Source organism: Eretmochelys imbricata, chromosome 6, assembly GCF_965152235.1.
Source record: "Eretmochelys imbricata isolate rEreImb1 chromosome 6, rEreImb1.hap1, whole genome shotgun sequence".
Classification (NCBI taxonomy): Eukaryota; Metazoa; Chordata; order Testudines; family Cheloniidae; genus Eretmochelys; species Eretmochelys imbricata.
Genome location: NC_135577.1, coordinates 19,113,375 through 19,139,073, shown reverse-complemented (window position 1 = coordinate 19,139,073; position 25,699 = coordinate 19,113,375). Strand labels below are relative to the sequence as shown.

Below are 25,699 nucleotides of genomic sequence, written 5' to 3'. Positions count from 1 at the left end.
TCTAACATTCAAGGGTATTAAGTTAAAATTATTTGTCGTAGCAACATAGGAATTGCCAGACTGGATCAGATCCAATGTCCATCAAATCCAGTATCCTGACTCTGACCGTGGCCAGCACCAGATGCTGCAGAAGAAGGTGTAAGAACCCTGCATTAGGCTGATGTGGGACAATCTACTGGCTGACCCTCATTTAAATCCCATCCTACTCTCTCATCGTTAGAGATCGCTTAAACAAGGGGTTTAATATCGCTGCCCAAAAGAGTTAGCATTAACTGTTACAGCTCCGGATATTCTTCATGGCCACACAATTGTCCAACCCTTTTTTGAATCTTGCTACATTCTTGGCCTCAGCAGTACCATGTGGGGCCAAGTTCCACAGTCTAATCACACAGCGTGTGAAAAAGTATTTCCTTTTATCATTGCTGAATTTGCCACCTTTTGGGTGAAATCCTGGAAGTCAGTGGGAGTTTTGCAATTGACTTCAGCTGAACCATGATATCACCCTTTAATTTCATCAAAGGGCCCCTTAGTCCTGTGGTATGAGACAAGGAGAACAGAAGCGCTTGATCCACCGTCTCTGTATCATTCATGATTTAACATACTTTTATTATGTTCCCTCTGAGTTGTTTCCTTTCTAACATAAACAATTTCAGTCTTTTCAATCTCTCTTCATAGGAGAGTTTTTCCAGGCCCTTGGTTTTTCTCATCACCTTTCTCTGAACCCCCCCCTCGTTCTGCAATATCCTTTCTGAGGATTCTCCACACAGAATTACAGAGCAGGCCACACTATTGATTTATACAATGACATTAAAATATTATCAGCATTACTCTCCACACCATTTCTTATGCATCCTAACATTTTGTGTGCTGTGTCTGACTGCAGCGGCACATTGAGCAGAGGGCTTTATTGAACTATCTAAAATGATGCCAAGGTTACTTGTTATCATACAAGAAACTCTAATTCCTCCACATGCTTTGACACTGCTGTTTTTCACTTTCTCTACCAGATGGCTCTCTTTTACCGTTGTAAGGTCAGTATGGCAGTTGTACCGAACTCTATTTCCTTTATAGCTTTTCAGCGTATCCTATTGTGCTTTATGGAATTAGAACACTGCTGTTTGTGTCAGTCAATATAAATTGATTTTGTTATTTTATGTTCTTAGTCTTAAATGTTTCATGGGTCAAATAGCATTTTTCAACCGACCACCTATTTCTAAAGTGCCCGTCACCCTGGTGGTTTCATGCCACTGCTGCAAATCACATTCCACTCTGATCCTGGTTCTCAAAGGATTTGTGGGACTGAGCAGGATTTGTGAAAGTCTGAACTGCAGGCAGTGTCCTGTGAATAAAGATGACTGAAATTTCTTGAACTAATTTGTTGTTGTTGAAAAACAGGCATTTTTCTAAGCAGAAAAACTTCTTTCTTTGGCAAAGCTGATCTCCAGTGATGTTATGCTAGGCCTGGAACCTACTTTGTGGGATTTTAATCAGTTTATTCATGTAAAATCTGTTTTCCCCTAAAAGAAAGGGTGTACGTGGTTTGTTTCATCATTTGCCATTTCTAGAAGGAGATGATGACTGATTTTAAGCAAGTGGGAAAGGGTGAAAATTCTGCTGACGTGGTCAGAGATGATCTTCAGGATTGTAGTCTTCATCACCACTATAGTCTTCATCGCCGTTGTAGTCTTCATCGCCATTATAGCCCTCTTCATCACCCTTGTCATCTCCATCTCTCTTAATAGATTCTCCATTCAAGCTAGTGAGGAAGAAGCACGAGGATGTTGTGAATATGTCCTGAGTACCCGAGATCACAGCCCCTGCTCCCACGGCCACGCACACCACTGTGGTCACATACATGTGGTCTGTGGTGCTACTGGAAGTGTGCTTTTGGCCCGAAAGTGATTTTAATCTCTGTGCTCCCCCAGGAGCAAGGTCTGCCATGCGTGTGATGGAACCATGTATATCTCCCCATTTATCTTCTCTTTTAACCCCCCCCCCCCCTTCTGGCCAGTTTCTGTCAAGCAGAAAAGACTAGCTGGGATATTCTTTAGAGTCCATCTGTGTAATTCCTTAGTCAGCGGCAGGAGTTCTTATTGACTGATACCAGCCACACTCTCACCATGAGTGCACTGTCTCCTCGGCATCCTCAGACCCTGCCTGCTGGGAGAATGGCAGACTGGGATTAAGAAAACGGAACCCCTTGAATGGAAACAGAGAACATGATCACAAGACTACTGGCCTGGCCCCATTCTCAGACACCCGCACTGGGGACGTGGGATAATTCAAAGCACAAATAAATGGAAGGGCCTACTCTAGTGGGAGTTAGCGGCGGGATTGATCTGGAGAAAAAGGGCCAGATTCCCTGGCCTGATTCGTTCCCTCTCTGCTACTCTAATGGTGCAAAGGGGACAGAAACTGAAGCTGGGCCCATCTTCCCTGTTGGAGATTTCCCAAGCATATGAGAGTCCATAATAGATCCAGTGTAGCTGGATCCTATACCATGCCCCTGTAGAACCCAGCATAGGGGGTGTACTGGGGGCAGGGAGAGTTGGGAAGGAGGGTGAAACCAAAAACCAGAAACACCTGTTAGTCATTTCTTATGACTTCTTTCTTTCTGACTATGTCAGGGAAGCCAGGGGTCACTTACAGCAGTGGATGCAGCTTACAGCTTGCGCTTCTCACTGCATCATGCAGCCGTTTCATTCCTGAATCTCCCAGCACATCTTGATTGATATTCAGCTCTGTCAGTGACTGGTTTGTTGTTATGACAACAGAGAGATCTTCGCAACAAGCAGGGGTCAGACCACACCCGGTCAGCCTGCAAGAGACAGGGACATGCCAACACAGGCATACCATGCCTGGTATACCCCCACATTTGAAGCCAAATTCATCCCTGAAGTAGCTCAGAGTTCTACCAGGGATCAATTGTCCAATGCATTCATAGCTTCATAGATTTTCAGGCCAGAAAGAGCCATTATGATCATCCAGAGGCAGACTTGCAAAGGTACAAATGGTCGGTAGGTGCCAAACTCCCACTGGTTTTCAATGAGGCTTAGGCACATAATTACCATTTGTGCCTTTGAAAATTTCCCTTCTAGTCTGACCTCCTGCATAAGGCCGGCCACAGAATTTCACTCGCATCTCGGTTGTGATCCCTGCATTTAGGCCAATAACATGAGGATGAGCCAGAACATATCATTTAGGATGACATGTTATCTTGATTTAAAGGCTCCAAGAGTTGGAGAATCCAGCACATCCCTGAGCAGTCTGTTCCAGTGGTTAATTACCCGCATAGTTAAAAAGTTGTGTTCCTCAGGAGATTATTTTATGTCATAATTCAGTGAGAAACATCAGTGATTTCACAAAAACAATGAGGGGACCTCCTTGTTGTTTTTGCTGATACAGACGAACACGGCCACCCCTCTGAAACCTGTCACCACGCAAGGCAGTGATTTGACAGTGTGTGGTGCACGTACGTCCCACCGTGTGGATTTCGCTCTGCGAGCACTTGCTGACTGTTCTACTAATTTATTTCGGTGTTATCTGAAGGGGAAAAGTGTTGGCCAAATTCATTCCTGGCCTTATTCCACTGAAGTAAACTGGAGTTAAATCAGGGATTCATTTGCCCCCAGGATTCTGACTATATTAGGTAAAGCTGCTGCCAGCTGAGAGTAGGTATGAAAACCTGACACTTGTCTTTCTACCCTGCTGGGGTTCAGCAGGATGCTCCCCAATTTAAGGCTGGCAATTTTTTTGGGAACATTGCTAGTGCAATGTAGTCCATTTGAAGCTCTTGATGGTTCTGCACAAATCTATATCTTGGCAAGCTGCTGGCCCAATAGGCTCACACTGAAAGGGTCACCTCGTAATCACTGCATAAGAAAGAGATGGAACCAAAAGCACAAGACAGAGACAGGGTCAGCAGAAAAAACCCAGCAGCCGCTGGAGAGAGGGAGATGCAAGGAACAACAAGAGTGATTGTTACAATCTCACAATGCCAGTGTGACTCTAATAGATGCATACTGGCATCCGGTTTTGCACATCAGCTGAGGTTTCATTATAATGCCACCTGGTGGCTTTTGGGCTGTCACTCCTGTTTTTGCTGGAAAGTTGTCCATACAACCTGCCATCCCAGTGGGTAATATTTAATGATTTAGCTGGCAGGCTCCTCATGGGCACCAAGTTTTTGAACGGACCTGGATGGGTTTAGAGGCTGAACTACGTTGACCGGATGTCCCAATTTTATAGGGACAGTCCCAATATTTGGGGTCTTATCATATATTGGCACCTATTACCCTCCACCCCATCCCAATTTTTTACATTTGCTATCTGGTCACCCTCGGCTGAACATCATTCTCATCCCAGGGCAGAGGCAGTTCTGCTATCGGGGCACCTGTGGCACTTCCTTGTCAGAAGGAGAGACAATAAAACCCGGTGTGGACTCATCCCTATTCTCTGCACCATACCCAGATGTTAATTTAACTGACTGGACCCTGCCTAAAATTCTGACCAAGGGCTGGCACGGAGCTGTACCTGTTCTGTGGTCAAACAGAGCATTTCACTCTCCAGAGCGGCCAGTTTGGCACATTTGATGACCACTAAATGCACCCCTCCCCCTTAAAAAGAAAACAGAGACTGTCTACCAGCCTTCAGTGGGGCAATCTGTGACAAGCTGATCCTGGTATGGATGGGGAATGGATGGGACTGTCTGGCGACTCACATTGCTAAACGTAGAAAGATCCCACTTCTGCCAGAGATCAAGGAATAGCAGCAATTGCTGGAGATGTTTAAGCAGCCACACTGTGTTGCCAGAGAAAAACGTGCCCAGATTAGCCAGAAAGAGCGGAGCCAAGACCAGCCAATCACAAAGGAAGCCTCTGGTATCTTACCTTAGTTTCTGTAGTTTGCAGTCTGGCTGTCTCAGCCCATCACACAGAAGCTTCATTCCTGCATCTCCCAGTTTATTATAGCACATGTCCAGCTCTCTCAGGGACTGGCTTTTACTGAGAACGGCAGAGAGAGCCCCACAACAAGCTCCTGTGAAATAGCAGTTGGACAGCCTGCAAGGGAGACGGGCAGAGAGGACAGCGATCAGGCCTCGTGAGTCTCCCAGCTTGCCCTGGGGATTCCCATTTCCTGGCACCCTCTGCTGGCCTCCTAAGCAGCTGCTTCAGTTCTCTGCTCTGAGCAGCATCTCTGTGGGTAGAGTCCTGGAGGAGTCCAACCCGAGAGGCATTTCCTACCGTGGCAGCCCCGTCCAGCCTACAGACACAGAGGTCTGCATAAAGGAAAGCCCTCTGGTCTCAATGGGCTCAACCCTGCAACGCTTTCACATGGGAATCTGTGCTGAAGGATCCAGCCCTTACTCTCTTTATTTGAGATGCTGTAGATAAATCCTTCCGCACCAAATATTCTCTCTCCTGGTACTTCATATTGCTTTTGCCCCCAGTCTCATTGGCACTGCACCTCCACCGCCCAGCGGGGGAAACTTACACACATGCCTCTGAAATGAGCAAAGACTAATCAGAAGCTTTTGAGGAAGCCCGGGACCACTCACACGAGTTTCTGTATTTTACAGTTCTCTCGTTTCAGTCCAGCGCACAGATGTTTCACTCCAGAATCCCTCAGCTCATTATTTCTCAGGTCCAGCTCCGTCAGGGTCTGGTTGGTCCCGAGAACAGAGGCAAGGTCATCGCAACAAGCAGCTGTGAGAAGGCAACACTCCAGCCTGCGGGAGAGAGACAGAAAAGTAACAACCTGTTTCTGCACCACTCACTGCACTGAGGGGGCCGGTTTCAGAGGCGATGTGCAAGGTGGTGAAAATTAGATTCCCTAGGTCAGATTCAGTGCCCAGTAAAGTGAAAGTGACTCTTTCCATTGGTTTCAGTGGGCATTGGAGCAGGCCTTCTGGGCTCAGTTCTGCTCCCCTTTACACAAGTGTCACTCCCCTTCATTTCAAGTGTACCCGTATAGCTGACAGCATAGGCTCCGACTCAGCGCCCACCAGCCACAACTGATAGGTTGTGGTGCCGATCAGCTGTTTGGAGGCTGGGGAAGGCATTTGGGGGAGGGCGGAGAGCAGTGAGCAGCAGGGGCCTTGGGGGAGAGGTTGGGGGGGGCGGGAAGAGGCAGAGTGAGGGCGGGGCCTCAGGGAGGGGGCGGGAAAAGGAAGATTGAGGGCGGGGCCTTGCGGAAGGGGTGGAGTGGGGGCAGGGCCTCAGGCTGGAGAGGGGATGGAGCATCCCTGGGGAAAAATAAAAGTCAGCGCGTATGGCTGAGAGGACGGGTGATCTTAGAGAGGGTTGAAAGGATTAAGAGTATAATATTTGGCTATAGATTTCCAAATACTGCCTGACTAGCAGGAGCTCTACATCTGAACATGAGGCTGTTGGCCCATGCCTAGATCATTGCCACAGATCATTGGTGAAAAGAGACAAGGAAATACAGTATGAAGAAAATGCTCATCTAGACCAGTGGTTACTCACTTTATTTTCTGTAGTTTACAGTTTGGATGCTTCAGTGCTTTGTACAGCAACTTCACGCCTAAATCTCCCCATTTACTATAGCCCAGGTCCAGCTCTGTCAGGCTCTGGTTTTTAGTGAGCACAGAGGCGAGGTCGCCCAAGGAAGTAGCGGTGAGACTGCGACCCCTCAGCCTGCAGGAGACAAAGGGATTCGGAACACACGATGGCTCTTCATTTGAACACAGCCACTTGTGTCCCTCTCACATCTGGGCTCCTAGGAAGCCAAGCTAGGCAGCGCGACACCTGCAGCAAAGGTGTGAGTTGAAATCCAACAGGTCTGAGGGGCATCCTGGCTGTTCCAACGTTAAGGAAACCACAATAGCTCTAGGAGTGCTGGGCTGGACACTGCTACATTCTCTGAAAGGTGCCATGCGAGTAGCCTCTTGAATTAGCCTTGGTCCTATAACTGGTGCAGAAGACGAATAGGGCTATGGCCCCAGCCCCAACCCACCATGCCCATTAGAGGACTCCAGTAGCAAAAGTGACATCATGGCTCTTTTCCTTCTCTCTTCCATTGTGTTCTGGGCATGTTGGAACTGGGGCTGTGTGCCCCTTGGGCAAGGGCGTATCAATGGAAGAATCCTTGGTTGATGCCCTTTTCCCCACTTCCACTTTGTACCCCTAGCCAGCAGCCACAGTCTGGCCCATAACATGCTAGCAATTATTAATCATTGCAATTGATTGTGACCGAGTCAAAGTCCCACCGGGGCTTTATCTCCCTACATCAGGGCTTGGTAATGTTAAACTTCCACTTTCAAAAGGTGACCAAAGTGTTTGGGACTGGCAAGAGTCCATTTGCTGCCTCCTTCCAGCTCAGAGATCACAGACTTGTGTTTAAACTTTCCTGAGAACGTCTCCTCTGGCCTGAGAGTGCCGCATGGCCATTTTCAGACCACAAGGAGGTTTTCATGAACCTTACTTGGGAATGGAAACCTGGCCTTCTGTGGAAGGCTGCATGCAACCTTCACCATAGTGTAACTAGCCGCAGCTCCATAATCCTGGGGCTGAAATCTTCTGAACCGGGTTTCAGGGCTGAGCAGAGGGCTAACGCTGATTCTGAACTGAAGTGAAGAGTTCCTTGTGGATTTAGGTTTCAGTTAGAATGCCATGAATATAACACAGTTATAAAGAAAATCCATGGTTACTTACCCCAGTTTCTGAACATTGCAGTTTTGATGTTTCAGTCCCTTACAGAGCAATTTAATCCCTGTTTCCCCCAGTTTGTTACCGCTCAGGTCCAGCTCTTTCAGAGACTGGTTTGTCTTGAGAGCAGAGGCGAGATCCTCACAACAAGCAGAGGTGAGGCGGCAGCACCCTAAACTGCAAGAGACAGACGTGGTTACTGCTTGTTTTCACCCAGGTGGCCGCCTCCACTTTATTCATGTCTGTGTATTCCTGTAAAGAGATGTAGAGCTTGATCCAACGCCTAAAAACTCCTACCATCTTCCCTGGCTTTGGGTCAGGACCTTAGCCAGCTGTATTGTTCTTAAACAAAAGTGATCGCTAGCCATCCTATGGCATGTGTCAAACACCCTGCTGATGTGACATTGACATGGCAGAAGTGTTCCTAGGCAATTTACAGACAGGGGTGAGGGCATGTTCAAGTTTACCAGTACTGAACAAGAGAACAATCTCCTGGAAACACCTAGGTACATGCTTAATTTTAAGTACATGAGTACTCCCATTAAATTCACATTTAAAACAATAATAGGAAAATTGAAGAACTTCATGTGACGTGGAAGGAATTTCTCTCTTCTACAAAAGGAAGAGACAGTGTGCAAATGGAAGGCTCATGGGAAGGTGGAATGATTTAGCAGGCTAGAATTTTATGTTTGTAACATGTTTCCTTGCTTTCCCGTGATAATTTGGGGTGTTCTGCAAGCACATTTTTCTATAATTGATTTAAAATAATTAAAGCCATTTTAAAAACAAACAATCACTATGCCAATGTAATAGTGAGACTGAGATTGTAACAGAAGTCAGGACATTCAGAGTTATGGTTAACTTGTCCCCTGGTGCATGCTTTCTGCTCTCCCCCTTGGCATGCATTCACTATAACGGGGTCTTTCATTATAGGGAAGATGCTTCATAATATTCTGTGTTTAATTAGCAATCCCCAGAGCTGAACTGTAACTGGCTTGTGTTTAATAAAGACTCAGCTGTGAAAAGCTAAGCAGGATCTGGGTAAGTAAACAGGTGAAAGGGAAGACTTTAGGGTAGATTTTTCAAAAGAATCTATGTGACATTAGAGAGACAAGTTAGATGAGGTAATTTCTTTTATTGGACCAACTTCTGTGGGTGAAGGAGCCAAACTTTCAGAGCTCTTCTTCAGGGCTGGGAGATGTACTAAGAGTGTCACAGCTAAATACAAGATCAAACAGATAGTTTAGCATAAGTAGTTAGCATATATTCTAATCTGAGGGATCATTCAAGGGGAAGTGGCCCCTGCAGTCAAAGGACAAACAGGGGGGTTAGTGGGTTGCAGATTGTAATAAGCCATAACTCCAGTGTCTTTATTAAGACCATGATTTTTAGTGTCTAGCAAAGTTATGAATTCAAACTCCCAGGCTCATCTTTTGAAGGCCTTGGGCAGGTTTCCTTTGCAGGTGAGGACTGATAGGGGTCAGATGTGGAGTGATCACTTTGTGAAAAGTGTCACCCACAGGTGAAAGAGTGTTTTTGTCTTTGATCATTTTCCTGTGGGAAAAATGTGGGAATGTGGGAATTTTCCTGTGGGAGTTCATTTGAGAGTGTAGTGATTGTCTTGGGGCCATTGACACTCACTGAAATCCCTTAGGTACTCTACATTTGAAAATTCTTCCTCATGTCAAATGTTTGAGGTGTTTAAAAACCAATCACTGTTGGGTCTTCTTGGTTTGTTAGTAGCATTCTTGGTCAAAATTCTCCTCTGAGATTCTTGCATAGGCTTGCGCTGACTTCAGTGGGAGTTGCTTCCACATTGACCCATGAATTTTTTCCTCTGGAAGCAAAGCTTCCCATTCAGCTGTGGAGCCCCATGCTAAGTGGGCATTTTCAGGAGCACATCCAGTGTGTCATAGACCTGGACATCTATAAAAACCATTATTCCCGTCAACCAGCTCTTTTTCCGTAGAACATAAATAAACTGCTCTTATTGAATATGGGTGAGGGGAAGTGAAAGAAGAAATCAGGTCTGTTGCACCGGTAAAACATATAGGATATACTTAATAACAGAAATACATTTCAAAATAATGTTCTTATCCAGATACAGTGCACAAAATGGCAATAATAAATAATAATGATAGATAAATATGTCTAGCTCAAGTAACCTCCGAATTCCTGGGTCTTTATCAGTAACACATTATGAAGTGGGCTGGTTCCATGTGAATTAGCAGTCACTCTGCTGCTCAGACACTAAACCGCAGTGATACATAGCTGCACATTGCTGCTAAACCCCTGAGAGAACAGCAGCAATGATAGGCTCCTTGAAGAGCAAGCACTTACGATATTTTCTTTAGCTTACAGCCTGGATCCTTCAGTGCTTGACACAAAAGGTGAGGTGGGGAATATTTTGGCTCCTTCTCCTCCAACTCCCTGGAAAGAGAGAACAGAAACGTTCCATTTTGGGTGCTGGAAAAAAAATTCCCTCTCATTTCAAGAGGTTGGCTCAGTAGTTTTTATTCTGGAGCAGACAGTTCAATAATTTTTGTAAAAAATAACCCTTTTAAACATTATCGGATGCGACTACCCCTTTATTCTGATGCCAGATTAGTAAATGGGGGATTTCTGGCATCAGAAATGTGTATTTTGAAAAGTGTAAGTGAGGCGGGCTTACTTGACAGGCTAGGGAATTGAAGGTGTCTGTTTTTGGCCAGGACAAAGATCCTGAACAAAAGCCCGTTAATGTTTATGGAAAGACTCTCATGTTGACTTGAATAGCACTGGGTCAAGATTGTGGCAATGTAAGCAGTGGCAATGTCTCATCAGTACAATGTATTGAGTAAGGACCTCTGGATTTAGGCCTATGAAAATATGGCATTATACTGGAATGGTTGACAGGTCCACCTGCACTCTGACAAGAGCAGGTGCTATTGTAACTACACACACTGGACATTCATCTCAATAAACTGACACACTCACCAAGGAACAAACTTTTGTAGCACTGACTCTTTTCTTTCCTCCTGCTCTTCCAGTCCAAACGTACAACCGTTCAGAGAGAGCGACTGCTCATTACGACAATTCTTTATGCAAAATGAAAGAACCATGTGGTCGATTTTTGTAAAGTGAATATTGCTCAGACCAATTTCTTGGAAACAATCCATTGCACTTTTGACAAACTCTTCTTCCTGAATCTCGCATAAACAGTGAAGCAACTCAAGCTGGAATTGCTTTTCCTCGAGGGATCTGAAGGTCAGACCGCAGCTTCTTTTTGCTACAGATCCAAACCACTTCAATAAATTCTGTTTAATTTCAGGTGAAATTTTACAGCCAAAGATTTTCTCTGTGTGATTCATTCTCTCTTTGTTTAAGAGACCAAACAGGAAACGTACCATTAAGGTAAAAGAATTGTCTCTAGATTTTCCATAATTTTTCAAAATTTCATTCACATCTTTTTTCAGAGTCACTGAATCACACCCTTTTTCTTTATCTTCCACCAGGACATAGAACAAAGCTGCAAAGAACTCTTGGAAACTTAAGTGAATGAAGCTGTAGACACTTTCAAAGCCGATATCTTTTTGGAAAATATTCTTAGTGAGAAAGAGTGACTGAATGTCAGATCCATGCAAACCATGCTTCCTCGCATCATCTTCTTCAAAGAGTATTTTATTGTTCAAGATCCCATCTGCTGCTAGAGAGCATAGCTTCTTCAAGTCAGTGTGTACGGATTCCTTTGAATTGGAATGGTTCTCTAATAAACTGGACAGAAAGAGCATGTATACCGAGGTGGTTGTTTTTGAGCTTTTGGCTAGATCTTCTCCGCTCTCCATCTGTTGTTTCATCACTGTGCACAGGATCCAGCACACGATGGGAGCAAAGCACATGGTGAAGAGCATTTCATTCTCTTTTACAAAATCTAGAGCTTGTTTTGCTTGTATGGCATTTGCAAAGAACTTGCGGAAATACTCCTTCCTGTCATCTTCAGAGAATCCCAGGATTGTTGCAATATGGGGAAACTTCAGACACTGCCGGAGTTTATCCAGAGCGGTTGGTCTCGTAGTGATTATTAAGTAGGATTTTGGAAGAATCGTTTTCCTTAATAAACTGCTCAGTATGATTTCAACTGGCTTTGTCTGAAAGGGATCAGTGCACAGACTACTTTCTTGCTGATCAAAGGAAAATTTAAGTACATCAAAACCATCAATTATGAACAAAAGCTTCTCTGGATTCATCAAAATATCTTTGATGGGTGCATTTCTGTCAGGACAATTGTTTAAAATCAGATCTGCGACACTTCGATGCTCAGAAATACAGTTCATTTCCCTGCTATTGATGTAGAAGATGTAATCAAACTTGCCAGGATAGAGTTTTCCAAATGCCCAGTCTACCATGAGCTTCTTGGCTAACATTGTTTTTCCAATCCCAGCAGCTCCCTGAAGCACAATGGTTCTCAGTGGTGTTTGCCTGTTTCCACTAGCACCAAATAAAGTCTCCAGTTTAGTAGAACTAGCTCGCTTTGCCATGATTTCTGCATGCTCTTTCCCTTTGGCTCTTATTTCATGCTTTCTCTCCTTCTGGTCACGATGTTCCTTTACAATCAGCAGCTTTGTGTATCTTGTGTTTAGTTCCACACACTCTCCAACTTGATTGTTCCTCTCTTCTATTAATTGGTATTTTTCTCGTATATGTTCCTTATACTTTGGTCTGTAATCTAATTCAATGATATGGACCATCAGAATCCGTGAATGCAGAAATTCAGGAAAAAAAAAGACAGATTATTAATGAGTTTCATGGTAGTGCTATTTAGATGCATATGAATCCCAGATTCTAGTTAATAAGGGGAATAACAGATCATATTGCTAGGGGGTGGCGGGGAATTTCAGATGATGGGAAAATAGATATTTTGAAATTAAAATTTAAAAATTAAATTCAGCTGAACATTGACTATACTAGTGAAATGTTTCCAGAGATAGAGGTTCTTCAATATGGAGAGATGCGGGGAGTAGAAGGGAAAATATCTACATGCAATTTAATAGATGATGTTTAAAAGTAGAATGACTCCTTCTATTTCAATGGGTTTTGGATCATCCCCCAACTCAGTTACTCATGAATTTGAGAATTTGGAAAACACACTGGGCCAAATTCTGGTCTCTGTAACACCAGACTAAATCAGAGCAATGACTTAATTACAACTAGTCTAGATTTACACTGGTGTACCTGAGATCAGATTCTGTCCCCAAATGACTATTATTTTGTCTAGTGATACACTGAACACTTGATAGATGCACTGTAATGTCTGCAACGCTGCTAATAACTGGGTACAATTTTCAACATGTATGTCCCATACGTTACCTTGTGTCATTTTCAAACTCAGAGTTGCAACAGATAGAGATCGAGTAGATTGAGGCTGAACCAAAACTGAAAGAGAAATAACATGGGGTTAGTATGAGTCTCAGAGAAATAAGTTGGGCATGAGCCACATATCAATGGATCTCCACTTCTTTTGTAGGAAAGATACTTATAGAGCCAAGATTCAATCCTCTTGTTCTCATTAAATATCAAGGGTGCTCACAGGAATAGGGGAAGTACATTCTAAAGAAACTTCATTACACTTTGGCCAGTTGCAGTGTGGGCCAGGGAGTGATGAATCCTGTGATGGGGCATCTTTCCCACACTGGCCCTGATAGGGTTAAAACTCAGCCTACAGGGCTGCAAAGGAACAGCCAATTAGGGCACTGGCTGCAGCCAATTAGGGTGGTGGCTGGACCAGCCAAAAAGGAAACTGCAGTCCAGAACAAGGAGTCTGCTGTAGGAAGCCCAAAGGAGGGGACTGGTTTCCTAGAGGGCTGCAGAGACTAGCACTGTGAACAGGGCTGCTAGGGCTTGCAGGTCCAAGGCCCTGAGAAGAGGGTGAAGGAGCCAGAGGCAGGAGCTGAAGGTGCTGGGGCTGCGGGGAAGTGGCCCAGGGAATTGAGACAGACTAGTATAGAAAGAAAGGAGGGGCAGCGGGAAGCTGTTGTTTAGAGGGTCCCTGGGCTGGGACCCAGAGTAGTGGGCGTGGCTGGGTCTCCCCTTCCCACTCGCTGCTGAAGAAGCAGCCCAGCTATGGACTGCCAAGCTGCTGCGAGGAGCAGCTAGACTGTTGCAGAAGGAGTCCCCACGGAAGGGGGGAACCCGGACGGTGACATGGCTGGAGGACTGTGCCACGAAGCAGAGGCAGTGAGACTGGACCTGCACTGGGTCTGCAGGCGGAGACGAGGAAGGGAGAGCCACCACCACCGGAGGCCACGCCTGCTGACCAGCGCTAATTCCTGAAACGGCCAGCGGGAGGCGCCAGTGTGGTGAGAGACCCTGTGACAAATCCTTAAAATATGAGTCCAAAGCAACAGAATAATACTTCAGGTGGTGTGGAAGGGGAAAGTGCATCGTTTTCAAACTAGTGTAACTCATAAAAATGGCAAAATCAATTTTATGCAAATTGCCCTTATTTTCTCAATGGGCTGAGATCATCTTGGACACCTTAGAATCATAGAATATCAGGGTTGGAAGGGACCTCAGGAAGTCATCTAGTCCAACCCCCTGCTCAAAGCAGGACCAATCCCCATTTTTTGCCCTATATCCCTAAATGGCCCCCTCAAGGATTAAACTCACAACCCTGAGTTTAGCAGGCCAAAGCTCAAACCACTGAGCAATCCCTCCCCCCTTGGCTGAGAAGGTTACAAAGCATGTGGGTGGGCGAGGCAAAGGGCCTAGAAAAGGGGGGATAAGAATGGAAGGGGGAAAACATCGGTAACCGTAGCACTCAGCAGTTTTGGTCTATATAGTGAGGTCCAGCAACTCTGAGCCACCGAGCCACCCGCAGGCAGTGGTGTCAGGCTGCTGGAAATTGGAGCCGTCCCTGGGGCTGTTAAAATTCACGCCAAGGGCCTGGATCCTAGAGAGGCCCCAAATCCAGGTGGTGCACGTGTGGCTTAAAGCTACCCTTGTTCTCCACTCCTGAGCTGTGTGTTCCATGCTGTGTTTCCTGAGAGCACAGAATCTACCCTGTGGACTCAGTGGGAGCAGGATCAAACTCTGTGTCATGTGCAGATCTGTTTAGTGCCTGTGTGATGGGCTGTGCTTTCTCCCACATAAAAATAAAATGTGGGATGTGACCATGCAACCTGGAAGCGCAATAGGAGCAGAATCAGGCTCTTACAATAGCATTCTGCTTCTCGCAGGTCTCTGTCTTTCTCAGTTACCCGTATGGTGTCTGTCTATATTTTACATAACTACTTATGTAGAAATGTATGATACACTAACTACAGCTGATTCATGGCCTAAGAAATGCAGTGCTCATCTAGAGAACATGCAATAAGAGCTACTAATAAAAAAGAGGCACAATTGTTTCACAGTCATTCTAGGAAAATATTATGGACCAAATTTTCAAAGAGCAGCATCCCTTTTACTGGTGCAAATTGACGTATAGGTGCAAATCTGGGGACTCCCAGTGCGTACAAAGGAAGTTGTTAGAGGTGCAAATGCTCTGATTTAGACCTGCAGTTATGGGGCCGCCCTTTTTGCAGGTGCAAAAAAGGAGGCTGGAGTTTTGCAAGTTCACCTCATATGTGTCTCTGCCTTGACTGGTGACTCCCACCGGTTTCCTCAGGGTTTTGGAATCCATTAGGTGGCTTTAGCTTGCTGCTGCTGCTCCTGGAGCTGCAGTGGGGAATATTAATGAAGAAGGACTCACAGGGGCAGCAGCCGCGTTAGATTTTTTTTGTACCTGTCTCTTTTTCCTCTTGGAGTTTCACGGCAGAGTTTTTCAGACCTATCTTGGTGAAGATTTCGATCGCTACGTTCGCTGCACTGTCTTCGCCATAGAACTCTATCAGGAGACTGGCCACGTCCATTTCATCAGCATTCTCCAGCTTGCCCCGGGGGATTTTACGTTTCGCTCCCTCATAGCGAAAATCAGATAATTTGTGCCTAAATTTTTTAAAATCTTTCTTTTCGAGATCCTCCAGTTCCTGCACGAGGATGTCAGTCAGGGTCTTGTCTCCACTCATCGTGTGCTATTAGGAATGGTCTGAAACTGAATCAAGAACATTAGAAGATTAAAGCTGAACTCCCTCAGACTTTTAAAACCAAGAGACATCAGAAAGTTGCAGTCACTGCACAAAACAAACACCTTCCCATGGAACCAAAGGAAGTGGCTTAGCAGACATTATCATCTGCACTGTGGGTTACTAGAGATTTCTTGTAACACTTATTTTCCTACTTTACTCTTTACAGTATAAGTATTGTCATGGCAGATCAGATCAGTGATCCATATAGTCTGGGATCCTGCCTCCAGCACGGGCAGCCCCTGAGGCTTCAGAAAAACATCTAAACCTCTTGTAATGGACAATTATTGAATGACCTCTCCATAGGACTTTCTTCCTATCCTCCATCAGTTAGAGCTTGACGACTGTCATAAAGCAGGAAAGTTTAACCCCCTACTGGATGGAATCAGAACTGCTCTTCTGAGTGTCAGATTAACTGAAGCTGGTTGGAGAATGTGAAAGCGTTTTCCCCCAAAACAGAGAGAGATGAGGTAGAGGAGACAATGTCTTTTATTGGACCACCTTCTGTTGGCGGCAGGGACAAGCTTTCAGACTCCACAGAGCTCTTTGTCTGGAGAAAGTGACCAGAAGGTCTGAGCTAAATACAAGATGGGACCGATTGTTAAGCATAAGGGTTTCACACATGTTGCAGGAGACACTTAAAATGAAGTGGGCAATCAAGGTTAGCAGACAATAGGGCGTGTGACCCTATTGTTTTTAGTGACCAGCAGAGTGATGAATTTAAGTTCCCACGCTCATCTTTTGAAGGGCTTGTGCAGAGAGTTTGCAAAACTTGTTGAAGCTGTTCTGAGTTAGGAGGGCTCAAAATGGACCTGTTGGGATTTTTTTCAAACCTCTTTGTATAATGTTTTTATGAATTTTTTTGAAAGCTTTATTGAAAACAGGTTTTTTGGTAACTGAAAAATTTCTATAACCATTGTGGTAAAGTTGTTATAAAATATGATTAAAATTAGATTAAAATATCATGAAATTTTGGGCAACAGACAAAAATTCCTTGACAAACAATTGTTCCTAAATGCAGCTATTTCTAGAGTAAACAAGGGTAGTCCTTGTTTCAACATCATTCTAAGTAACACGCAGACTTGGTACAAGAAGTAGCTACGTTTGTGTCACTGACAAATACATTTAAATATATTGTTGTCTCTAACATCCCTATAGGATGGTCTATAGCAAAAATCAGATCTGTCACACTTTAGAAAGGAGGATTTTATAAAAATAAAGGTTTCAGAGTAACAGCCGTGTTAGTCTGTATTCGCAAAAAGAAAAGGAGTACTTGTGGCACCTTAGAGACTAACCAATTTATTTGAGCATGAGCTTTCGTGAGCTACAGCTCACTTCGTCGGATGCATACCGTGGAAACTGCAGAAGACATTATATACACACAGAGACCATGAAACAATACCTCCTCCCACCCCACTGTCCTGCTGGTAATAGCTTATCTAAAGTGATCATCAAGTTGGGCCATTTCCAGCACAAATCCAGGTTTTCTCACCCTCCGCACCCCCCCCCCCCACAAACTCACTCTCCTGCTGGTGATAGCCCATCCAAAGTGACCACTCTCTTCACAATGTGTATGATAATCAAGGTGGGCCATTTCCTGCACAAATCCAGGTTCTCTCACCCCCATCCAAAAACCACACACACAAACTCACTCTCCTGCTGGTAATAGCTTATCCAAAGTTACCACTCTCCCTACAATGTGCATGATAATCAAGGTGGGCCATTTCCAGCACAAATCCAGGTTTTTTCACCCCCCCCACAAACTCACTCTCCTGCTGGTAATAGCTCATCCAAAGTGACCTCTCTCCCTACAATGTGCATGGTAATCAAGGTGGGCCATTTCCATCACAAATCCAGGCTTTCTCACCCCTCCCCCCCGGAAACACACACACACACACAAACTCACTCTCCTGCTGGCAATAGCTCATCCAAACTGACCACTCTCCAAGTTTAAATCCAAGTTTAACCAGAACGTCTGGTGGGGGGGGGGTAGGAAAAAACAAGGGGAAATAGGCTACCTTGCATAATGACTTAGCCACTCCCAGTCTCTATTTAAGCCTAAATTAATAGTATCCAATTTGCAAATGAATTCCAATTCAGCAGTTTCTTGCTGGAGTCTGGATTTGAAGTTTTTTTTGTTTCAGGATAGCGACCTTCATGTCTGTGATTGCGTGACCAGAGAGATTGAAGTGTTCTCCGACTGGTTTATGAATGTTATAATTCTTGACATCTGATTTGTGTCCATTTATTCTTTTACGTAGAGACTGTCCAGTTTGACCAATGTAAATGGCAGAGGGGCATTGCTGGCACATGATGGCATATATCACATTGGTGGATGTGCAGGTAAACGAGCCTCTGATAGTGTGGCTGATGTTATTAGGCCCTGTGATGGTGTCCCCTGAATAGATATGTGGGCACAGTTGGCAACGGGCTTTGTTGCAAGGATAAGTTCCTGGGTTAGTGGTTCTGTTGTGTGGTATGTGGTTGTTGGTGAGTATTTGCTTCAGGTTGCGGGGCTGTCTGTAGGCAAGGACTGGCCTGTCTCCCAAGATTTGTGAGAGTGTTGGGTCATCCTTCAGGATAGGTTGCAGATCCTTAATAATGGGTTTTAGTTGGGGGCTGAAGGTGACGGCTAGTGGCGTTCTGTTATTTTCTTTGTTAGGCCTGTCCTGTAGTAGGTGACTTCTGGGAACTCTTCTGGCTCTATCCATCTGTTTCTTTACTTCCGCAGGTGGGTACTGTAGTTGTAAGAAAGCTTGACAGAGATCTGGTAGGTGTTTGTCTCTGTCTGAGGGGTTGGAGCAAATGCGGTTGTATCATAGAGCTTGGCTGTAGACGATGGATCGTGTGGTGTGGTCAGGGTGAAAGCTGGAGGCATGTAGGTAGGAATAGCGGTCAGTAGGTTTCCGGTGGTGTTTATGTGACCATCGCTTATTAGCACTGTAGTGTCCAGGAAGTGGATCTCTTGTGTGGACTGGACCAGGCTGAGGTTGATGGTGGGATGGAAATTGTTGAAATCATGGTGGAATTCCTCAAGGGCTTCTTTTCCATGGGTTCAGATGATGAAGATGTCATCAGTATAGCGCAAGTAGAGTAGGGGCTTTAGGGGACGAGAGCTGAGGAAGCGTTGTTCTAAATCAGCCATAAAAATGTTGGCATAGTGTGGGGCCATGCGGGTACCCATAGCAGTACTGCTGATCTGAAGGTATACATTGTCCCCAAATGTAAAATAGTTATGGGTAAGGACAAAGTCACAAAGTTCAGCCACCAGGTTAGCCGTGACATTATCGGGGATAGCGTTCTTGACGGCTTGTAGTCCATCTTTGTGTGGAATGTTGGTGTAGAGGGCTTCTACATCCATAGTGGCCAGGATGGTGTTATCAGGAAGATCACCGATGGATTGAAGTTTCCTCAGGAAGTTAGTGGTGTCTCGAAGGTAGCTGGGAGTGCTGGTAGCGTAGGGCCTGAGGAGGGAGTCTACGTAGCCAGACAATCCTGCTGTCAAGGTGCCAATGCCTGAGATGATGGGGCGCTCAGGATTTCCAGGTTTATGGATCTTGGGTAGTAGATAGAATATCCCAGGTCGGGGTTCCAGGGGTGTGTCTGTGCGGATTTGATCTTGTGCTTTTTCAGGAAGTTTCTTGAGCAAATGCTGTAGTTGCTTTTGGTAACTCTCAGTGGGATCATAGGGTAATGGCTTGTAGAAAGTGGTGTTGGAGAGCTGCCGAGCAGCCTCTTGTTCATATTCCGACCTATTCATGATGACAACAGCACCTCCTTTGTCAGCCTTTTTGATTATGATGTCAGAGTTGTTTCTGAGGCTGTGGATGGCATTGCGTTCCGCATGGCTGAGGTTATGGGGCAAGTGATGCTGCTTTTCCACAATTTCAGCCCGTGCACGTCGGCGGAAGCGCTCTATGTAGAAGTCCAGTCTGCTGTTTCGACCTTCAGGAGAAGTCCACCTAGAATCCTTCTTTTTGTAGTGTTGGTAGGGAGGCCTCTGTGGATTAGTATGTTGTTCAGAGGTATGTTGGAAATATTCCTTGAGTCGGAGACGTCGAAAATAGGATTCTAGGCCACCACAGAACTGTATCATGTTCGTGGGGGTGGAGGGGCAGAGGGATTTGTGCAGGAAATGGCCCACCTTGATTATCATACACACTGTGAAGAGAGTTATCACTTTGGATGGGCTGTTACCAGCAGGAGAGCGAGTTTGTGTGTGCAGGGGCGGAGGGTGAGAGAACCTGGATTTGTGCTGGAAATGGCCCAACTTGATGATCACTTTAGATAAGCTATTACCATCAGGACAGTGGGGTGTGAGGAGGTATTGTTTCATGGTCTCTGTGTGTATTTAATGTCTTCTGCAGTTTCCACGGTATGCATCCGATGAAGTGAGCTGTAGCTCACGAAAGCTCGTGCTCAAATAAATTGGTTAGTCTCTAAGGTGCCACAAGTACTCCTTTTCTTTTTATAAAAATAAAGAAGCTAGTCAAAAAGACCCTAAAGTAAAAATGGGGACATTAAAATTTTTAGACTTAGTACAAAGGCTACTTCAGCTATTTCTACACTACAGCACTTACAGAGGCGTAGCTGCACCGATGCAGCTGTTCCATTGTAGCGCTTCTGGTGAAGATGCTCTAAGCGGTCTTATGTCAGCTTAATAATTCCTGCCTTCATGAGAGGCAGTAGCTCTGTTGGCAGAAGAAGCGCTCCCACCGACATAGGGCTGTCCACTCCAGTGCTTAGGTCAGTGTAACTTATGTTGCTCAGGGGTGTGGATTATTCACCCTCCTGAGCGATATAAGTTGTACCGAACTGAGGGCAGGTCTACACTACAGCCGGGATTGAAGCTCTGAGATTGATCTACCGGCGGTCGATTTAGCGGGTCTAGTAAAGATTGCTCTCCAGTCAACCCCTGTACTCTACCCCTGACAAGAAGAGTAAGGTAAGTAGATGGGAGATTTTCTCCCATTGACCCCTCTCCCCCAATGGTGAAGACCCCGCGGTAACTCGACCTAAGGTGCATTGATTCCAGCTATGTTATTTACGTAGCTGGAGTTGCGTAGCGTAGGTCGACTTACCACGGTAGTATGGACATAGTCTTCAGGGTATCATAGCAAAGTCACAGAAAGCATGCATACAGAGTGTGTATGAGGGCAGGTCTACACTATGGGGAAAAGTCGATCTAAGCTATGCAATTTGAGTTACGTTAGTAGTGTAACTCAAGTCGACGTAGCTTAGATCTACTTACTGCGGGGTCCACACCGCGCTGGGTCAACGGGAGAAACTCTCCTGTCGACTCCCCTTACTCTTCTTTTTCCAGTGGAGTACTGGAGTCGATGGGAGAGCCATCAGCGGTCGATTTAGCGGGTCTTCACTAGTCCCGCTAAATTGACCCCCGGTGGATTGATCACCGCAGCATTGATCCCACCAGTAGTGGAGACAAGCCCTTATGTGCCAAGGGGACAACAGAGAAGGGGTTCAGCAGGCAAAGCTACTACCAGGAGGATATAAGCAGGGCCAGCATTAGACTCACTGGGGCCCAGGGCAGAAACTAAGGAGTGGTTGAGCCCTGCCACACGGGGCTGAAACCAAAGCCTGAGCCCAGGTGGCCAGGGCTGGGGCTGAAGCCCGATCTACCTAGCGTCGCCGTTCACTCCCCCAAATGGCCCTTCGCCCTCCCTGGGGGCACACCACACAGTTTAAAAATCTCTGCTTTAGTGTGATTTATTTCCACTTTTAGAGATTAAATTACTGTAACACTTGCATTAAATTTACCCACAGTGACTCTGTCGAGATGATGTAACTTAGCTTTGTGGGGCCCCTGTCACATGGGGCCCTGCGCAATTGCCCTGCTTGCTATCCCCTAACGCCAGCCCTGGATATATAAGATAAAAGCAGGGAGCCTCCTGTTAATTGCTTCTCCTGCTATACTCACTCCTCTTCTGCCTTCTTGGCATGTTCTATTCTGTATGCTCTTCCCCACTTTGTTGTGTCTTTTGCTCTTTACACAAGAATTGCGGTATAAAAAAATCACATGGGCAGAGTGAGCTCCAAATCCCCATGATGACTAAATACATATGCACACTGCTGCTCTGGCTGGTACATAACACACAGAACACAGTGAGCGTCATTAGAGGCCTTACAAACCATTTAAAGTGATATTACTCAATTCTATACACTACACACTCCTTCCCCTTTAATGTAAAGGACATTTAAAAAAAGTTTCAAGTGTGTCACTGGCATTAAATGTACACCATGCTACTAAATGTGAGAGGCCAATTGTGACTTCTTTCTAGATGTTTCTTGATAACATCTTCCAGGCTTCACAACACTATATGGAACAGTATCTGTACATTCTGGTGTAGTTGTATCAGTGACACCTTCCTGCTTTGCCAACCATGTTAGGGTCGCTTGTAGCAACAGGGACATGAAGCTCATTGGTATTATCATAAATCACTGCCTATGGCTGGATTGTAGACTTAGTATTTTCAATGGTGTCACTGGTGCAAAAGATGCTGCTAAACTTATGCTTAAAAGCTGGTTTAAGTGGTCTCTTCATGACATGTACGGTGTCATCACCAGTGCTGAACTATCTGAATTCATACAGAATACACCAGGCCATTCAGAATGGGCAACTGCTGCAATAAAACAACCCCCCCCTGTAGCCAGACAGCTAGCCCCCCCCCTCTCAGACCAGCATTGCTGGAAACACAGGAGGAAGCCAGAACAGGGCACTTAACATATATTCCAGCACAGCCTTTGAAACTGTGAAAGCACAGGTGTGCTGCTACAATGTGCCTCTGGGAGCAGATACAACGATTAAGCTCACAGCAGACAGAGGCCCTGTGACAGACATGGCTCTTAGCCCCTACTAAATAGCGTGATGCACACACACCAACATCCTAGGTGGGAAAATATTTACCCTGATAAAAGAAATGTCCAGTAGTCGACACTTATTGTTTCTCTCCCTTGCAAGTGTAAACTACTCTTGCGAAAGCTGGCGTCACCCAGACAGACCAGCCTCAATTTGGCATAAGAAAAGAGAAAGAGAATAAAGGAGTACAGAGGTATAAGTAGGGGACCTACAGCACCATGATTTTTGAGTGCTTTTCACTATCTATCTGCTGGTCAGATAAGTGACAGCCTCCCAAGGCTTCTGCAGCTAAGAGGGTCCCTAAGCCTTGTCCCTTGTTCGTCTTTCCGCGGAATTGAGTGACCGATCCTGGCTTGGCACCGCTGGAATCGAGAGATGCAAGGAGGGTAAGAAGCACCCACACCTGATCTCCTATCTTTAGTGTACACATATTTTGAAATAGAGCTCTATACTTTGTTTTCTTTCTTTGGGATTGTGGCTTCAGTTTTGTAACTTGTTTGTGTGTGTAACATCTCTACATTTAAATAAGTAGGCACTAGCAATTTTGTAACCACATGATTAGAATCTAGCTTAATAAATTTTGGTAACCATTTATGCATAAGCCTGACTTGTTTTCTCTGGTTTACTGTAAAGCAGCCAACACAATTAAAGAACCTCAGCCGTTTTGGCTCTAAAGCCTGGCCATTAGGTGAGAGTACTAAGAGCCTAGCGTTGAGTTGTGCCGCCTCCACGGGGCAAACTCTTGGGGCACCTGTCAGTCAATCCTGGCTGCCCGCTGCGAAGGAGCTCTGAGCTCTAGCAGTTAAAGTCATGGGTGTGGAGAGGCTCTTAGTGCTGCCATTGGGGCACCTGTCAGTCAGTATTGACTGCCCGCTGCAAAGGAGCTCTGAGCTCTAGCAGTTAAAGTCACGGGTGTTTAGGACCTTGGGGCATCCGTCAGCCTAGCCCGGGCTGCCCGCCGCGAAGGGACAGCGCGTCCTAGCGGTTAAAGTCACGGATGGTATAAACGGGCATAGCTGGCACCTCACCAAACATCCTTGGCCATCGGCTAACACCCCCGCCCCCCCCGGGATAATTTGGGGAAGCTATCTGTGGACAGCTTACAAATTCTGTCTGTGAATATTTGTGTCAGCCTGCAGACTCCATTTTGAAAGTGAGGCTTGCTGCCTTCTCTGTTTCCTTTAATGCCATGTTGGATTGAAATGCCTAGGGATGGTGGCCCAGGGCTAATCATAGAGAGTCATTAAACTTTGATGGTCTTCTATTCAAATAGAAACAGCCTGAGACAAAAGGTTGGCTACTATCCAGGAGAACCGATCTGTCCAGATGGGCTGGTAATTAACCAACAGGTCATGTGATGAGGGACTCTGATCATTTGATGAGGCTGAACTGCAGGTCACTTGACTAAGGAGATGGGAGCTTATAAAAGAGAGCATCTGGGTCACCATCCATTTTGAGAAGGGACCAGAAGCAGAGGACGTTTGGACAGGAGAGCAGGAGGGTACTGACTGCAGAGGCAGTGTCAGAGAGACTCCATGGTTCAGAGGAGAAGGCATGTGCAGGAACAGGGGAACCTGGACTTCTCAGAGGGCTCTGCCCAAGCTCAAAGAACTCTGCAGAGTGGCGAGGAAATGGAAGCAGGAAAAATCTCCCATGCTATTGCATTAGAGAGCCAGGGTGTTTTAGAATCCTGTGCAAAGTCTGTTTGTGTGCAGGTTTGCTTCACTGTCACATGCCCCTGAAGAGATAAACTGTAAACCCAGAGTGCCCACACGCTGGAGTTCTCGGGGCGGGTGTGCTTAAGCTACAGAAGAGTCTGTGGGGTCAGCATTCATCCTAGGTGCTAGGCAATTGGACTACAGGGTCTCCGCTCTCCAAGGAGGTGCTAGACAGAGAATCTCCACACACAACTCCTGGCAAGGGGTTTCATTTCTACAGTTCTCAGATGGCTTTCAGGTCGTCCTTAGAGTACCTGTGGCCTGAGCTTTGCTGGAATAAGCACTCTGGTACCACGCATTAGGCAATGCTGACCTACACTCTGCTGTTTTTTTCAAACAAGAATTGCTGGAGGCAGTTGTTTGCATGCATTAGTCCATCCACTCATCACAATGTCATGTTCCCAGGCCAGCAGGGGATCAGGTTTATTATTCTGTTGTACCATGGCATTTGTCACTGGCAAGGGGTCAGGACATAGTAACTGTCTTTGGTTCCACTTCAGTATTCTCCCCTGTGTCTTTCCATGGCAAGTTTGACAAGCAATCCGTACTCCCATCATTGGGTGGTACTTTTGAACTCCGAGAGCCCCCAAGAATATCGCCCGGCTCTGTAATCCTGCTGCACCCGTTGTCAGGACTCCTTTCGGTGGGTTAAAAATGGAAACTAGAGCTGGATGGTCTATAACTAGAGTAAGGGCGTATCTGCACAGGGAAACAGCCCAGAATAGCTATTGCGGACTGGCTGTTTAGCACTAACTCTCCATATAGACACTCCTATTGTGCACTAAGAGCGCCTCTGGACTTGCCTCAACTTTCTTTTGATTTATGCAAATCATCTTATCAATGGTGTAGCCACCAAGTGCAATTTGAGTCTCTGAAAAACTCCCATTTAAGCTTGTTTTGCTCTGAGACTACACTCAGCAGCCTCTCACCCTGCTCCAGTCAGAAAGGGGTTAAAACCAGCTCTGGGAAAGGGCTGCCCTGAGGAGCCAATCAGGGGAGGGCAGGTAGCAGCCAATCCAGGCCCAGGAGGGCTGGTATAAAAAGGGCTGTGAGCGAGGAGGCAGGTAGTCTCATGCCAGCCTTGGGGTGGGAAGGACCTGGCTGCCTGGGAGCACAGGGTACCTTCAACAGATCAGTGCTGGGGAAGGAGCAGGCTAAACTGGGGACCTCCTGCCTGGTGACCTCCCAGGCTGAGGCCTGACAGGAAGGCCTAAGGAGGTGCACAATGGCCACCCGTTATTTCCAAGGGGACTGAAATCACAGGCTGCCTCTGCCCTCAGTCAAGAGATATATAATTCCCTTATAGGTTGGGATGTAAAAGTGAGGCTGCCCTTGGTA

At 45.8% G+C, this 25,699-nt stretch overlaps 1 protein-coding gene across 1 annotated transcript; it reads right to left on the bottom strand.

Moving 5' to 3' along the window:
* Positions 1–1,623: 1,623 nt before the first annotated feature.
* Positions 1,624–15,709, bottom strand: LOC144266500 (NACHT, LRR and PYD domains-containing protein 3-like). The gene is made up of 10 exons (XM_077819934.1): positions 15,427–15,709; positions 10,656–12,372; positions 10,008–10,097; positions 7,674–7,844; positions 6,486–6,656; positions 5,558–5,728; positions 4,890–5,060; positions 2,683–2,818; positions 2,120–2,199; positions 1,624–1,756 (listed from the first exon to the last, which is right to left on the bottom strand). The coding sequence occupies exons 1-10, from the start codon at positions 15,707–15,709 to the stop codon at positions 1,624–1,626; spliced, it is 3,123 nt and encodes a 1,040-aa protein (XP_077676060.1).
* Between the last annotated feature and the right edge of the window lie 9,990 nt (positions 15,710–25,699).